The sequence below is a fragment of the Pleurodeles waltl genome, chromosome 7, assembly GCF_031143425.1.
Source record: "Pleurodeles waltl isolate 20211129_DDA chromosome 7, aPleWal1.hap1.20221129, whole genome shotgun sequence".
Taxonomy (NCBI): domain Eukaryota; kingdom Metazoa; phylum Chordata; class Amphibia; order Caudata; family Salamandridae; genus Pleurodeles; species Pleurodeles waltl.
In genome coordinates, this window is record NC_090446.1 from 539,805,948 (window position 1) to 539,823,628 (window position 17,681).

General features: G+C 42.5%; 1 protein-coding gene across 4 annotated transcripts in view; it reads right to left on the bottom strand.

Annotated features, from left to right (window-relative positions):
- LOC138304315 (transmembrane protease serine 9-like) overlaps nt 1-17,681 on the bottom strand; it is a 1,357,906-nt gene that overhangs the window by 332,708 nt on the left and 1,007,517 nt on the right. For all 4 annotated transcript variants that reach the window (XM_069244270.1, XM_069244271.1, XM_069244272.1 and 1 more), the window contains 2 exons: nt 13,368-13,673; nt 8,346-8,378 (listed from right to left, as the gene is read on the bottom strand). In XM_069244270.1, the coding sequence (XP_069100371.1) occupies nt 8,346-8,378; nt 13,368-13,673 (339 nt within the window). The remainder of the gene's footprint in view (nt 1-8,345; nt 8,379-13,367; nt 13,674-17,681) is intronic.

Genomic DNA, 17,681 nt, shown 5'->3' on the forward strand with positions numbered 1-17,681 from the left:
AGAAAGCCATGCTCAAAACATTTCTTATATGCAATGGAAGCTGCAGCCCGTTTAAGGCAGATTAATGAGGAAGATATGCTGAAGGGTCTAGCCGTTGTCGATGATGATATGGGCACGTTGTCCAACCACATGTACACCCTAACTAACATCATGTCATCTGCAATTTACATCATGAACAGAGTCAATTTAGGTCCATTATGTAGTTGAGGTGGACTTTACAAATTCTTAAAAGTGGCCGCGTGCCTTGGAAGCATGTTAAGTATAAAGAATTATTTGCAGTTTTTAACTTAACACAACAACAACACATAACGGATAAGAAAAGGACTAGTTACATCATGCTTGACATTGAAAAGCTAGAAAAGATGCCTTTTTCTGTAGTGAAAATTCCATTGTCTGTATGGTTACCACATGGAGTGATTAATCTACCCATTTCAACATTCAAATTCACTTTGTGTTTAGAAAATTTTCCTGTAGGCAGATTTGAGCAATTAGGAGACAGTTACATCCACAAGGTGTGGAAGTTATCTTTTGATTATAGATGTCTGAACAGTGAGACAGAGGTCTTTCACTGCAGAAGCGAATGTGGGACTTCTGTAAGTCATTCAAAGTTTTGTAACTAGGTGACCTTGCACAGCACATGCAATGCAGCAGTGGGAACGTGGCTTGTTAACTGAAGAATATTCATGTTGCTTTGAATTGTCCAGTGCTTCAATTGATTTTCTATGGAAGTTATTTGATGCTAAGCGATGAAGGTTGCTTTTGTATGAAACCTGGAGTCGCCTACGTGATTTCGGTTTCTCCAATTAAAACTTGCTGCAGCTATGTGTTATTCACACCCACACATGAGATAAAAGCAGCAGAATTGTGGCCTCACATCGCTACTTCAAGTGTAATTTCTGTCAAGCTGAGCAGACTTAAGGCTCTTTTGTTTCAAATACATGTGGCTCTTACATCACCCCGAGAAACCTATGCCCTCCCAGTGCCAAGGTCATCTGCAGAGATACAGTTCCTATTAAATACCAATTTTCCCAAACATTTTGGTGAATTGGTGAGCAGGATTTTTAATGCATCTAACACTGCTGGGATTGTGCACCTTTTTAAGGCTGTTGGTTCTGGGTTTTTCAGTATTTTCCAGACCATGTTTGGAGTTACACCTTCAGTCATCCAGTCACTTTTTTCAAGTGCTTTTGGTGGATTCCCAATAACTTTGCCATTATTTGGTGGTATTTTGCTGTTGCTATTTTTGATTCGCAATGGTTGCCCCAGCTCCAAAAAACATAGTAATGGAATTTCCACTAGCCCAACTCTGTCAGGAACGCATGGTGCAGTATATCAGAGCATCACTGCTGGAGGAACTTGAACTGAATTGGTTGCTGTCATAAAGTCCGGTTCTCACCTGTGTGCAGCCAGTTTTCCATTGCTTGTGGTGGCTCTTTAAATGTGCATTGGAGGTGTGTCTTGCTGTACAGCTCATACCTTCTTTGGGCACTGATCTGTTAATATACTTAATGAGGGTTCATTGCAGGACATGCCCATTGAGACTGCGGTTGTTGCGGGATGCATCCTGCGAGCCGCCCCTTGTGGATGTCATGGCTCCTTGTGCTTCTACATCTGGCACTGCACAGAACGCAGCCTCCTCATGCAGACTGTTGGCTGAGGCACATCCACATGTGTGCTCTGTGGGTTTTACATCTAATGAGATGCTCAACTTATCGTCTACTGAAGTGGGGTCCTGCCTGGCTTCAATCTCCATTTATGACATCAGATTTCCTGCATGATCATAACTATTGCTAAATTTTACCTTTAGCATTTTGATTCAGATTCTAAATTGTCCTTTTGATTTGGTCCGCCTCACGGCCTGATTTGCTTGTCAACTTCAACATTTTTATCTCTTTTATTTATATTCTAGTGGGCTATTACTATTATTGTTTTAAGCCTAGTTATTTAGGTCTTGGGCCCAGCACTCTTATCCCGAAAATGGGGAGGGTGTTGTGGGTTCATTTTCAGCACCTTGCTTGGGACATTTATTTTAGCCTGGGCCTGAGGCCAGTGCCATTTTACCCAGTTATTTCCTTTATTCTTTTTATTTAATTTAAGCATGGTTTGCTTCTAGCGAGGATGTTTTATTTTCTAATCAACTGCTTTTCAGCTTAAGCATTGTTGTTAGTTTCTTTGCACAACATTTCTTCCTGTGCCTCTGCATAAGGCTGCACATGATAGTTTATCTAGTATTCCTGTCACAAAAGAATGGAACCAGCCATCATCACCAAGACACATTATCAGGCCAGGCCTGGTCTCAGAACATAACATGTTTTGTTATAAAAACATCACACTGGCCCAAGGAGGTTAGAGAGGTCATTCCAGATAGAGGAGCCATTCTATGCTGTGTGTCACTTCGCAGCTTTGCTGATCCAGGCCTTGTCTCTATATCTAACTGAGGAGACGGCCAGCAGATCCCAGTCGTCAGGTATGTGGGCGGGAACTCCTTCCATGGACTAGTACGGACAGAAAGAGCCATCACTGCCATGCTTTCACGTAGAGGCTAGTGGTGTAAGTAGGAATTCTTAGACACATGTTTATTCCAGGATGTTGGGATTGTTCATCTGTTTCTCACTAATGGTCACAATTCTAACTGTGATATGTTTCATCGTCCTAATAACCGCAGCTCATGTCTTTTATCATAGAATGCAGTCTTTTCAATAAATGCATTGAAAACTGTCCTGCGTCTCTTTGTCTGTCTTTGCATGTGTGAGACTTGTGCAAATTAGAGAAATGTGCAGAATCTGCCAAACACGACTTCCCTGAAAAGTCAGAGTGTCATGTTCTTTACTTTTCAGTTTTTGATGAGGTACTGTTTGCAAGCAGAAATGGTTAGGCCGACAGTCTCCAACCAGTGCGGAAACAACTCAGTTGCCCACACGTGGTGGTGCTGCCTCCCAAAAACCAGCAGTCTTACCCCCAAGGTAAAAGTCCTACAACACTCTTTGCAGCAGGCATTTTTTGTTTTTGGAACTTATTGCCTTGCTGTACGGATATTCCCCAGCGCTCACGCTGAGGTGGCTCACCTCTTGGCCTGTTGAAGTGCTGGGGAGTCAATGGGAGACACTTGAACAACACTATGGGGAAGCACAATGGGAAACAGCCCAAGCTACCATTTGAAGTGTGCAAAGGTGTGGTCTTGGCCACTCCTGAGCACTCCTGAGCACATTCAGGATGTGACCCCCAGACACCATATACAGACCCACAGGTCTAAGACATGAAATCCCTCCTCACGGCCATGCAGAAGAATTGTTGCATGAACTATGACTCTAGCGCACTTTTACAAGGTTTGCTTTCCCACCCACATGTGTCACATGAGAATCCAGTTTAATGCACCAGTGCTGAATGTGAAAGACAGGTTATTGAAGCTTCGCAGAACCCCACCCAATACAAAACAGGAGGAGAGTTACTGCTTTTGTAATGGGATCAGAGGCACTGTTGTAACAGAAACAAACCTATTTTGTTATTAATAATGTCACACACTGCACTTAAAAAGAAAAGACACTTTTAACTAAAAGCATTTATTACACCTGAGTGAACCTGTTTATCAGTCCATCAAGAAAAACTACACAGGATACCATAAAAACAGCAAGATAGAACATTGTGAACAGTGAAAGTAAAATGAAAATTTCTAACATGGTTAAAATGTCAATAATGGGCTGCCAAAAACATTTTGGAAGTTGAGGACAACGGGGGCAGATGTGTCAGGATACCAAACAGGTTCTGACTGAGTTCTCAAAGTAATTTAAAGAACTACAGGAGTAAGATTCATATCGTAGATATTTAAATATTTGGAGGATAAAGACTTGGGTTGGCTGCATGATCCACGCATCTCTTTCTGGTTCAACCACTTACTGCGGAGGAGCTTAGGGAGGTGTTTGGTGATCTTGCCACGGGAAAGGAGCCTAGCTTGGATGGCTTACCTGATGTATTTTATAAAACAATATGCAGATAATCTGGCATCTAAGCTGCTCACTGTTTTTAGGTACAGGGTAGGGGAATTCTTTCACCTTCTCTGCAGGAGGAGGTAATTGTTACTCTGTTCAAGTGTCACAAACCAGCACATAACTGTGACCCCTATGGGCCCTTGTCGCTATTAAACCGTGACATAACAATACTAGCTAAACATATGGCTAATACATTAACTTTGTCCCTCCCTGAGCTCGTGAGACCAGACTAGTCTTGAATTGTCTCAGGTTTGATTTCCTTGAGTAGGATTACTTCTTTACAATAGTGGGCAGGATGGCTATAGCACAAGACTTCTTGAGCTGGACACAGTTGCTCTATAGCTGACCCGTGGCTACAGTGCATAAATACAATGTCTACTCTGAAACTATGGTAACTTCTAGTGGCACAAGGCAGGAATGCCCTCTCTTGCCTCTTCTCTTTGCCTTAGCCATGGAACTGCTAGCTTCTGGTGTCCGGCCACATTACTCACAGTACACACTTCACAATATGAGTAGACCTATCTTAAACAATATTGCCCTTTATATCATAGATCCACAGTAGAATTTCAACATGATCATGCAAGAATATCTCAGCCTGCTCTAGGGAGTTACCATTAACTGGGGAATATCTAAGATTGTACCCCTCACGCCTAACATGCAGCACTTCACACCTGAATTTCCCTTACAGTGGTGTGATGATACCCTGTGAGGTGGTGGTTAGTGAAAATTATTAGGTTGCCATTGAACACATTACAGAGGAGATAAATCGATGGATATCTCTTAGATTCTCTGTGGCTAGACAGATGGATCTGATGAAAATGGTGGACCTACCATTTTTGCTGTATTTATTCTTGATTATCCTTCCCCCACTACATAAATCTCTTTATGCTGTCCTCAAGTCATAACCGATGAGACTCACATGGGATACAAGGCAACCCAGAGTTGGATGGAAGAACTTTACACTACCCTTTCGCATTGGTGGACTTGAGGTGCCAAATCTTGAGCTTTCTTCTTTTTGTGCTCAGTGGCAGTTTGCCTATTACTGGCATAAGCTGCCATCTTTTCTGCCTCTCGTGGTGGTCGAGGTCGACAGTATGTCTTCCCTTCCTTCTACTTTCTTTCTAAGGAGACCAGTCTCTGGATCGAGACGTGATGTTTTGACAGCAGAGTGCACAATTAGAGTTCGGGAAAAACAGAGTAATAAGGTCAGACTGGGCTATGTTTATTAACCTCGTTTGCCACTGGACTATCATTCCCTGCTTCCAATCCCTCACAAATCTGATGCCCGGATGTGTTCTGTACTAACCTGGGGTGACATTTAAGGGAACAGCTTTTTCTCACATTGGAGGAATACATAAGAAGTTCTACCTGTACCTCCGGGATATATTTCTTTATTATCAGTTATGAAGTTCTTGTATTCTACCCCTCCCACAGTTCCCAGTGAAGCCATCTGTCCTCGAGCCCCTGAGCAACCGCTGGATGCAACGTCTATTAAGCTTTCACGTTCAATAATGTACAGTGCCGCCTACAAGGGATGAGACTAGAGGCACCTCCTAGGGTGACACATACTTGTTGGGAAAGAGACCTGGGACGGGACAGCAGTGACAAAACATGGATGTATGTCAGTAGTCTGATGGACTTGGTCTCCTCAAGTAGCTGGCCTCGCATTATACATTATCAAATATTATAGCGCACATACTTCACACTGGTCTGCCTTCAAAGATTTCATCTCAGAGGTGATGTGACGCAAACCTGACCAGCTGTAGCTTTCTGGATGTGGGTTTCTTTAACTAATTTGGCCCTGGGGTGCTGGAGATGCTGTCTGCCCTGTCTGATATGGTGGACTGCATGGTACTGACTGATCCCAATTATTGCACTGCTGGGATATGTAAGGGACTTAGATACCCCTTTCAAATGTTTTCTATCATATTAGCGAATACTGTGCTGATGGCGAAGAGGCCGATGAACAACAACAAGAGGAACAATGAACAACAATCGGACCTTCTTCCAGAGACCTCACAACCATGATAGAGCAGGAGTTTTAAAAGAAAATATTAATGAATATTCCTGTATTTGAGTAATGGATTTGCATAGAAAATGTAATAACTGAGAGAAAATAATGCACGCATTTGAAAATGTGCCCACGTGAGTGGTTGTCAATGTTCACAAATTTTACTTATTAATGCCTTATTAATATGAAATATTGAGCTTATGTTTGAAAAATGTAGTAATACATCAAATTTAGGGTTATGCATTACTTATTAGCTTTATTAATTGAAAGCCTTAACTTAGCGGAGGTCTTGGCCTAGTTGCAAGGCCTCATGACAAACTGTATTTCTAAACGTTTGATAAAATATCTGCTTAGAGAGCTGAAATGTGATTTTCCATTGTGCTGACCTAATGCATTCCTACCTAAAAGTCTTTTCATGAGAACTGCATACTAGATGATGCTTTTCCTTTTAGATGCAACATTGTAGATTTAACATGTGTTATGCCGACTTTCTCAGGCTTAACCAATGGAGACACTGACTGGAGAATAAGCTGCAACAATATTGTTACCTGACAAGTCGGATGATGAGGACATTACTAAAAGGACCAATCATAAAGATGAGAACCATGAACTGGTAGAATCTGCAGATTTTGAGTTTTAGTTTTATTGGACAAAGTAGGAACATGGGATCCCTGAACCAATAGGGAATTGGGAAGTAGTTTTAGGAGCTCTAATTTAACCGGACTGCATAGAGAAGAATTTGTCATTACGACTTGCCACCTGCTATTGCACAGTTGCCTTTTGCCTTTTGCCAATTATGCGTCTTGAGAGGAGACATGCTTAACTTAAATGCTTAAAAGACTTTGCCATTTTTTTAACTCTGAAGCTGAGGCCTGATGCTTTACTGGCCAGACTGATGTCCTGAGGACGAAGACTGTTGCCGCATGCTGATCCATTCTGACGATAGGTATTATCGACTAAAATGGTATTTGTTACGTCTGCTTGATTTTCTTTCTAGGTACCAACCACGCTATATGTTTGTAGACCCATAGATAGATGTTTTTCCAAATTTGTGTTGACTAAAATTGTATTGCATGAAGCCCAAAATGCTAATTGTAATCTGGGGTTAGATGGAAATTCCACTAATGAAAATCGATACTTGGAGTAACAATTAACGTCTTTCCTTGCTGAATCTAAATGTATGTGATATCGTTTGCACAGTTATTCTTATTAATTTGCACAGAGACTTTAGAATGTGTAATAATCCAAACTTTGATTAGATTGTGTTTCTTTCGCAGATTCGGCCAGCCAGTATTGTTTCTGTATGTCTCTCATTTGAATTTGAGATTAATTTACGTAACCTTAGCAATATAGGGAAATAAATATTCTAACTTTTACATAAAGGTGTGATTATTCATTAAAGCAAGGTCATGGTGTGTGATAATTACTGATTCCTATTGATTATTGATTACTAATGTTATTGATTGTCATTGATTAATGATTTGTTCATGCCGGTTATGGTGGGAACATCTTAAGCGTAATCAAAAGCTTCATCAACTTATTTACGTCCCCTGGTAAGTTTACTTACCAAGGTCAAGCACGCCAACAACCGCATGACATTTGGAGCCCCCTCAGATTGTATTTACTTACTCTTGATGTGGGTAGCGATAATGATTCCCAGGCCGTTGGAGGGGTGGAATTGAGGCCACAGTTCTGAACTTGCGACCTATATGTTTCTGCTGTGTTTAGGCATGCCCTGTTTTTGAGTGGCATGTCAATTACGATGGTCGAAATAATGGGAGTTATCAGCCCAATCAAAATTGTACTTTTAGTGGGAGTACCACATGTGGCGAGTGGTATTCCAAACAGATATTTTTTCCTACTGCAAAGCTGTGGTATATTGGGCGTAGAAAAGCAAGAATCGACAAAGTTAAGTCTGATTCCTACATATTATTCCCCAAAAATGTATAATTCCGGGTATTTCACTCCCCACCCGAGAATTACAGGGGGGTCCCAGTAATGGTAATGAGGGGTGAAATGTAGGCACTTGAAACCGTGCTATGTAGGGGGGCAGCCCAACCCTTCAGGCGGCCCCTAACCATTGAAGAGGGTGGCTGTTCAGCCCAAGGCCAATTATTATCGGTGAGATATGGAATACTCGGGGGCCCCTAATCACAGACTTCAGGGAGATCCCCATCTTTTTGCATTACGCCACTAATGGTAATTCCAGGAGGAGGAGACAGGACTCCAGGAATTTTAATTGGCCACACATAATAAAGGCCTGTGATGCTGCTACTTTGTGGAATGGAGAGCTTTGCAAAAATGGAAATGCTAAAATAAATAAGCAAACAAATAAATAAATAGTTTACCTGGGGGCCTTGTGATTGCTGTAGTTTGCTCGCCTGTTGGAAAGGGAAAAAGAGGATGGATTTTTAATATATGTTATAGCTGCATCCAGAAATTGCTCTACATTTGCTGTAACAAACCTCTGTGTCCCTTTAGGAAGGACTGAGTATGATAACAACATCCAGGGTAGGGGGCTATGTTTACTGCCACCTCAAACACCAAGGCCTTCACAGGGGAACCACATAATGTGTCCTCCACAGAGAGCCTTTATTGTAAACAGGGACATCTGATCCATAATATTCACAGCTTTGACATCACTGCAGTTGAACAGCAGACTCATTATTTATTGTTGTAACATCATAGCTTAGAGAAGCAATACATTGGCCATGTCTCCCACTTTCTACTCCTTTCCTGGAAAGGGTGAAAGAGCTAATGCTAATCTGCAGTCTCCGTCAGGTCTCCACAGACCCACTCAAAAGTAGAATTGTGGATGGTGTTTCACCATCGCCTTTTCTTTCCCAGCCTGTAAAGACCTGAGGGATGTGGCTCAATAGTGTGCTATGCTAAAGAATCAACACTCAACAACACTCCTGCTGTCTGAAGGCATGTACAGACCTTGCAGAACTTTGCCATGCTCTGCAGTAATAATGTAACAGACCAACTACAGAGCATAGTGCTTGCTCCTCACTCTCTCATGAAGCAGCACTTTTGGAGTGTAAAGGAAAGGAGGAAAGGCTAGAGGTAGGTGGGGGGTATATTTTTTATCAACTCCCTTTCAGGGATAATGAAGAGGGAGCAGGAAAGAGGCGCAAGAGGTTGGCAAAACATGAAGCATTTTGGAGCATAATTATACTGAATTTGTGTCATTTTTTTAATGCAATTTTGGTACAAAACTAACTCTATATGCATACTTTGGCGCTAGACCCGTCTAGCCCTAAGTTTATGGAGTTAAAGTCCTTTTTTGGACTTGGAAACCTACCTTGCGTTAATGAGATACAAGGTAGGTGTTCCCGTGCAAAAAATGACTCTATGGCCTTCATGCCATATTTATCCCCTCATGCTAAAATCAGGCATGGGGGAAGGAGGGGTCAAATAATGGTGCAAAGCTTGCTTTTCTGGGCCAGGTAAGTATTTTATTGTTTTTTATAAAGGGCCATTGGGGCCCCCTACATGGCACTGGGTACATTGGCCATGCCCAGGGGCCCACGGTCCCCTTTGCTGGCCAATGGGGGTGGTGGGCATGACTCCTGTCTTTTCTAAGACAGGAGTCATGTGGTATGGATGGTTTTGCGTCAGAAAATGAGGCTAGGCTGGTTAGAGTCATTTTTTTTACTCTAACCTGCCTAACGTCATTTTTTGGTGCAAAACCCCCTTCTCCCATACTGCCAGCCACACTGACTGACGTCATTTTTTTGTTACGCTAGCCTACCCTTTGCACTTGCTTGCACCATTCCATAAATATGGTGCCTGGCTGGTGCTCAGTAATGGTGCAATCCGGTGCTAAACGTTTTGGTGCAAAACTGCGTTAGTGCAGTTTTGCACCAAAAAGTATAAATATGCCCCTTTATGTTTTTAGTGGAGGTGTGCAGTGATGGTACAGATGAGAGCCTGTGAAATGGCTTGCGTTTTCCTTTAACGAATGTTAAAAAAAGGATTGCATTATTTAACCCCTTGGGTGCTGTGGATGTAAGGGTTATGTCCTCGGCAGCACCGCTCGGGTGCCGAGGACGTAATCGTTACGTCCTGCACTCAGCCCACTGAGGGAGCACTAGCGCTCCCCCGTGGGCCTCCTACCCCCCTCCCCTGGGCAGGGATGGAAGGGGAATCACTTTCCCTTCCACCCCTGCCTCCCCCCAGTGACGTCTGATGATGTCAGCGCACGTCAGCCAGAGAAACATGAAAGGAAAGGAAAGGCCTTAACTTTCATGTCTTTTTGAGCATTTCTGCAGCCCGATCCAGAAGCGATCCGGCTGCAAAAATGCTCACTAGACACCAGGTAATTTTTTTTAAAAATATAAATAATGAAGGGGAGAGGCCCCTTTGGCAAAGGTTGCTCCCTGGGGGGGGGGGCATTTTTTAATAAGGCCTTTTCTGCCCCCCCGGGGGCAGATCGGCCTCTTTTAATTAGGTCGATGTGCCCCCAAGGGAGGCAGAAGCCACTAGACACCAGGGATAATTTTTTAATTTTTAGACATGGGGAGCGACCCCTAAGGAAAGGGTTGCTCCCTGGGGGGGGGGGTGAATGTTTTTAGGCCATTTCTGCAGCCCGATCCTGAAGCGATCCGGCTGCAAAAATGCTCACTAGATACCAGGTAATGTTTTTTTTTTTTATAAATAATGAAGGGGAGAGGCCCCTTTGGCAAAGGTTGCTCCCTGGGGGGGCATTTTTTAATAAGGCCTTTTCTGCCCCCCGGGGGCAGATCAGCCTCTTTTAATTAGGTTGATGTGCCCCCAAGGGAGGCTTAAGCCACTAGACACCAGGGATCATTTTTTATTTTTTACAAGTGGGGAGCGACCCCTCAGGAAAGGGTTGCTCCCTGGGGGGGTGAATGTTTTTAGGCCGTTTCTGCCCCCATGGGGGCAGATCAGCCTATTATTATTAGGTCACTTTGCCCCCAAGTGGGTGCAGAAACCACTAGGCACCAGGGATTTATTTTTTGTCACATCAATTTCACGCAAGGTGAGCGACCCATTAGGCAAGGGTCGATCCCCTGTGGGGCAAATTTATTTTAGGCTATTTCTGCCCCCAAGGGGGGGGGGGGCAGAAACCACTAGGCACCAGGGATTTAAAAAAAACATTTTTTAACAGATGGGGAGCGCGCCCTTAGGCAAGGGTCACTCCCCTGGGAGGGGGGAATTTTATTTTAAGCCATATCTGCCCACCTTTGGGGCTGATCTGCCTATTTTCTTAGGCCAATCTGTCCCCTAGAGGGGCAGAGGCCACTAGACTCCAGGGATTTTTTTTTGTGCCAATTTCATGCAAGGGGAAGGACCCCTTAGGCAAGGGTTGCTCCCCTGGGAGGGGCACATTTATTTTAGACCATTTCTGCCCCCCTTGGGGACAGAAACCACTAAGCACCAGGGTTTTTTTTTTTTTTTTTTTTTACAGATGGGGAGCGACTCCTTAGGCAAGGATCGCTCCCCTGGGAGGGGCAATTTTATTTTAGGCCATTTCTGCCATCCTTGGAGGCAGATCGGCCTATTTTAATTAGGTTGCAAAGGGCCGGATTCGCAGAATCTGGCCATTTACGTCCACAAAACAGCTTTTTACAACGTAGAAAAGGCAAATTGTGACTCTGTAACTTGGTTACTGAATCGCAATGTGCATTTTCTAACAAATACCAATTTGTTATTTGGAAGGGGCATTCCTTCCAAGCATCGAATCAGAATGGAATGTATATTCTGCAACCAAATTCCGGTCACAAAACAGTAATACTTCATCCATTCACAAAGGGGAAGGGGTCCTATGTGGTCCCCTTTCTATTGGAGAATGGTAAAAAAAATTTTTTTAAAGCAGGCAGTGGTCCCACGGATCACTGCCTACTGTTACAAAATGAAACTGAAAAGTTTATTTTCTTCTTTTTAAACTTATTTTCCCTTAAAAGAATATGGGCTGCATTTAACTAAAAGACTGTTTATTAAAATGCAATCACAGACATGGTGGTTTGCTGACCTCAGCAGGCCACCATGTCTGTGATGGCTGCGATTCCTACTGGGTCGCAAATTCCAACCTACCTTATTAATATGCATGAGGAAGGTCTGCTAGCTCAGAAGAGTTTCATTCATTAAGAATACTGATTTCTTAATCACAATTAGGAAATTGGTACTCCTAATGTTTGTACAGCTGGCCCTTAGTCTCTATATATCATTTCTGCTGCTGCAATAGCTTCCTCTAAGCCAGTGGTCTTCAAACCTTTAATGTTGCACACCTCACCTCCCCGCCCCCCCCCCCCCAGGAGGGAAAACAAAATCATCAGGCCCCCTCTGAATTTTTCACATTTATTGTACTTAATGATCAATGTTGAAATAGGCCTACACTTATTTAAACATTTCAGTAGAGGTCTGTTACTATTTTAAAAATGCATTCAAATACATGATGCCAAACATACTATTTTGGTCAGGTAGGCCTTGCTAACATGTAAAAGTATCCACAGTGTGATTAATAGAATTGAGGGTGGGGGTTTTGAAGAGTATTTGGAGTCCCTTCATTTTGGACACACACTGCCAGCTTCAATAAAGATGACAAAACATGTTAGTGATGGCCCATTCAAGAGTGGTTTACTGCTGCCCATTTTTTCAACTTTAAACAAACCATGTTATTATCATAATTAGACTTTTGGCCAGAGGCTGGCACCCCTCCTGGAATCACTTGAGTGCCCCTTGGGGAGGCCCGCCCCCCAATTTGAAGACTGCTCTAAGCACCAGCCACTACTGATGGGAGAGAGCTGAAAAGTGCCATATCTACAAAGATATCACACTCTTCAGTTCTCTCCATGCCCTGGCGCACTTCAGACAGCTTAGCACCAGTGCTGGAACCCTTGCACTTTGTATTTACTAAACCATGCAAACTGGCTTAGTAAATACCAAAAATGATATTGCACCAGGGCTGCGCAACAAAGTGATGCAACCCGATTGCAAAATCATAGTAAACATGCCCCATTGTGTCTTTAACATTGTTGGATATAGCTTTGATATTATTCACTCCTTCGAGGCAATATATTTGTAAACAATATTTAGGACACAATATTTATGTCAGACGATATTCTGACTACAATATTCTTGTACGACACAGTTAATAACTGTGTACTGTAAGTTAAGCCTTACGTAACCTAGTGAACTGACTTCTCACACAAGAAAAGAGAATAAAGGACACCAGCTTTATGGAAAAGCCATATCCACAGGAAATAAAAATATTAGGATATATTTCAGATGAAGCTGAAAGCAACTGTATGCTGGACCTCACGTCTGAGTTGCACAGCAAAACAGAGAAAACCTCATTTTCCCTCTCCAGTGGAGTCTGATTTGATAAGACAGTGGGAAATTACCTGAGCAGATAACACTGGCATCATAATAATGATCACAGGTTCCAATGCTACAGTCTCTGTGTGGACAGTCCCACAGGTGGGATTCATTTCCTGCACAGTTGACATAGTCCAGGAAGATGCCTCCATTGCCTTGACCATAATACGAATATATAGGAGCCAAGATTGCTGATCCACATCCAATTTGCCTGCACACAACATTTGCATCCGTAATATCCCAGTTGTTTGAAGACACTGTTCCCCAACTTCCTCTCCGGTAAATCTCCACACGACCCGAGCACCTGTTGTAACCGTTCACAAGACGTATGTCTAAAAAGAAAAAGAAATCCATGTTATAATTAGAGATCATACATCTTTTACCTTGCTGCCTTCATAGTTTCATACCCTCCTCCACTGACCCCATGAACCCCTAATGTCCGTTTCTAACATTTTTCTCCAGGACTATACTATTTGGACTGCTATTCACCGAATGCCCTCACTGATACATACTCATGGCTACTGCAATTATTGAAATCCTTGGCTGGAGGGTTTACTTGGTGAAAAAAAACATGCTTCTAGAAAAAACATCGAAGGCTACTAATAACACTGCACATGGAGTTCTAAAGAGTTCAGAAGAATTTGCAAACGATAATTATACACATTTTACCCGATTTCTGCATACAGTCAACTGGAGACAATTTAACCTCAGTGGTGTGATTGCTCTGTAGACTGCAGCAGCTAATAACCCCAACTATTTAAATGTAGTCAAGAAGAGAGGGAGAACCGATTCATTCTTGGTCATGAAAATGTTGTTTTAAGTCTATGCTTGTTCACACCATAGACTTTAGAAACAATTTGCAACGTTAATAAAGACCGATTCTGTGAATATTAGTTGTCCTTCTAGTGAGACACTTAAATAAAACTATACAAAGTCTGTGTTGAGCGGTGGTTTGTTATTGGAAAAAGGTGCTTTCTGGGGACCAAAGTATTAACACAGATTAAAACCAACACTGTTAAAGAACTGTGCAGTGAACAGAATAAAGGAAGTGATACCTTTAGTAGGAGAAGTCTAAATACAAAGGCCTGTACTCTGCAGAGAGTAACATTGTATATGTTTTACAATGCATTTATTACATAAAGTAGCTTAGCTAGAGGGCTCAATTGATAGAAAGGGGGGTCTATGTTATATAGAAGGCAATATCATTAACTGTTGGTTTATGTTTATAATAAATACATATTTATAGCTTTCTTTTCTAAATAAAACTCTGTTTTCCAAAGCACTGATATCCATTTAAACTATAGCTAGTTGTATTAAAATGTGATAGTAGCTAGTTAATGGCTTCACTGGAAGTGAGGCATTATTAACCTTTAAGCTCAAAATATGTGGCTTAATTTACCCTCTTTCCCACATACTTCCGGGAAATTTACCTCTTTGGCCCTCTTTTACAAGGGCATTGCACCACTGGACGTTCAGGTGGTGCAATGCCCTGCCCCATTTTATTTTTATTTCCTATGTGTGCTGTATTCTGCAGCACACCTAGGAAGAGCTAAATGCCATTAATGATTGTTTATGTGCAGGAAGGGACACCTTCCTGCACATACACAATCACTCCCTGCATTGGCACTAGGCAGCTCATTTTAGTGCCAGCACTAGGGAAAACACAGGGGTATGCCACATTGTTTTGTTGTTCGCCCGTCATTGTCAACAATGACCAAGGACATCACGTTGAAGAGGTTAACTGGGTACGCTGTGCCCGGCTGTGACTGATCAGTCTGATGCACGCTTGGAAAGCTCAGCCGCACGTCGGGCACTAGTGGTCTGCTGGTTTGGTTGGCAAAGAGTTGGCTATGGATTTGTGTAGCTTATGCTTCTTCTGTCCCTCTGCAGTCCTGATCTCTTTTCATAGGAGGTAGCGCCTTTGCTGATGCAGCTTCACCAGGCGGGACAGTCTTGCACTAGGGTTTCCCTGACTCTGGGTCAATGCTAAAGTTCTTCAGAAAGACTTTCAGCGTGTCCTTGAATGTTTTTTCTGCCCACCTTGTGTGCGTTTGCCTACAGCCAGTTCACCATAGAACAGTCTCTTAGGGAGGCATGTGTCTGGCATACCTACATAGTGGCCTGTGCTGTTTTTCACTGTTGTTTCCTTTCATTTCTAAATCCTCTACACAAAAAGTGCTGCACTTTTATCACTAAAATGTCATTGTCTGAAAACTCTCTGGATACTCCTTTGAGAAACATATTATGCTACAGTACATTGCACTATGTTATTATGTTAAATATATGTACACAGAGTTAAAAATTCCACTAGGGACCGAAGAACCAGTCTTTCAGTTCTTAACAATGATATACAATATCTTTAAAAACCAAATCAAAAACAGATTTCAAAAGGATTTTGAGTATTTTTTTCATACAACATGTGACAGTTTGAACATCTCCTGCAAAGAGCTTCATGTAATTATTTAACAAATTTTTGTTTAGAACTTTAGCCGCCTTGCATTTTCTGAATTTTGAGTCCGTGAGTGGAAACTGCTACAAGACCTCTTTAAATAGCTCTTCTGTGAACAGGGAAAATTAAGTATGTTATGTTATGTTATAATTGCTTATAAAGCGCCTAAACTGCCCAGAGGCCTCGTAGCGCTTATACTGCAACACGGATTTGTCACTGTTTATATTCGTATAGGAATTAAGTTTTAAATAACCAGGTTTTCAAGTCCTTCCTAAAAGAAATCTCTAGTGAGTTTGATCTGATATTAAGAGGAAGGTTATTCCAAAGTAGAGCACCTTGATATGACAAAGATCTTCTTCCTAATCTTGCTTTCTTCACTGTTGGAACTATGACCAGCATAGCTGAGGAGGATCTGAGCGGCCTGGCTGGGATGTAGACAGATGCCAGAGTTTTGAGCATTTCAGGACCATGATCAAATATAGCTCTATGAATATGGCATAGGGCCTTGAACTGAATCCTTTTATCCACTGGTACTGTTGTTATGCATGGGGAATGGAGGAAACCTGCTTGTGAGAAAACATTGTTCTATAGGCATTGCATGAATCAAGCCACGCCAATCTACTTGTAGGGCCACTTGCAGAGCAGCCAGCGTTCAATCACAGAATCTCTGGGCACTTACAAGGCCCTAGGGCCACCACAGCATCACTTTGTGCGACGCTCTGGTGACGCTAATCACTTCTCCATATTTACAAAGAGCTGTAACACCACTTTTTGTGGCTTTACGCCTACTTGTAAAGAAGGGCCTGTCCTACGGAGTTTTCTGCCTCAGAGGGGCATGCAATTGGTCTTGCAGTGGGCTTTCTACTGCACACCCCATTGCTTTTGATGTTACCCCGGATTTACAAGAATTCGTAAATCTGTGGCGGTGTCAAAATCTTATGCTACCCTAGGGGTGGCGTTAGCGTGACACAACAATGAGGAATACTTTTATTCCTCCTCGTTTTTTGCTTTTTCTATGTGTGTTGCATTCTGCAACACACATAGAAGAAGCAACATGACATTGATGATTGTTTATGTACAAGAAGGGACACCTTCCTGCACATAAACAATCATACCCCTCAACGCAGACACCCTTGCACGATGGTGAAACTATGCCTGTGTTAGCGCAGGCTGCTTAATTTAGCGCTGGCACAGGAGGAAATGCAGGTATGCGCTATATTCTTGTAATTATGGCGCATCCATGCATTTCAAAACAGGTGGGGCACCTTGCTGCTAATTTTGGCGCAGCACCACGCTGCACCAAAATTATGTAATTCGGGCCCTTGAATTCCCTGTGCTTGAAGAGTTGTGAGCCACATATAGCCAAGTACAGCACCTTGGGGCACTTGGACTCACTAAAGCCGGGTGATTGTGACTCATGAGCAGCATGGGGACAGCATCAGAGGGAACGGCCCTCGGTCTTTGGCAGTACATCAGTTACTGACAGCAGAACATGCGCAGAGAAAAGCAGACAGTGGAGATACAATACTCTGGCCGACCTGTGCTGTGCATGTGTTCATTAATGCTTGTTAGTAAATGGAGTTGTTAAAACACGTTAAGGAGCGAGGTTGCAAATATTTTTCACAGAGTAAGGTTAATAATCTTTAATATGCGAGCCCTAATTTCTCTTGAGAATGTTTGTGTCCCCACCAAAACATATTTTGAGGGGCCCTTTTAGGAACAACTTTCAGTTGTATTAATCGTTTTTTGCTAATTGAGGCCCACATGACGCGAAGCAAGCTTGCAGAAATGGGGTGTCACTCAAAAACGGTTGAAATATCCTTGCCCTATATAAGGATGAAAATGCTTACCATTCTTTTATCAATGAGTTTAAATCAATATATTTGTAAAC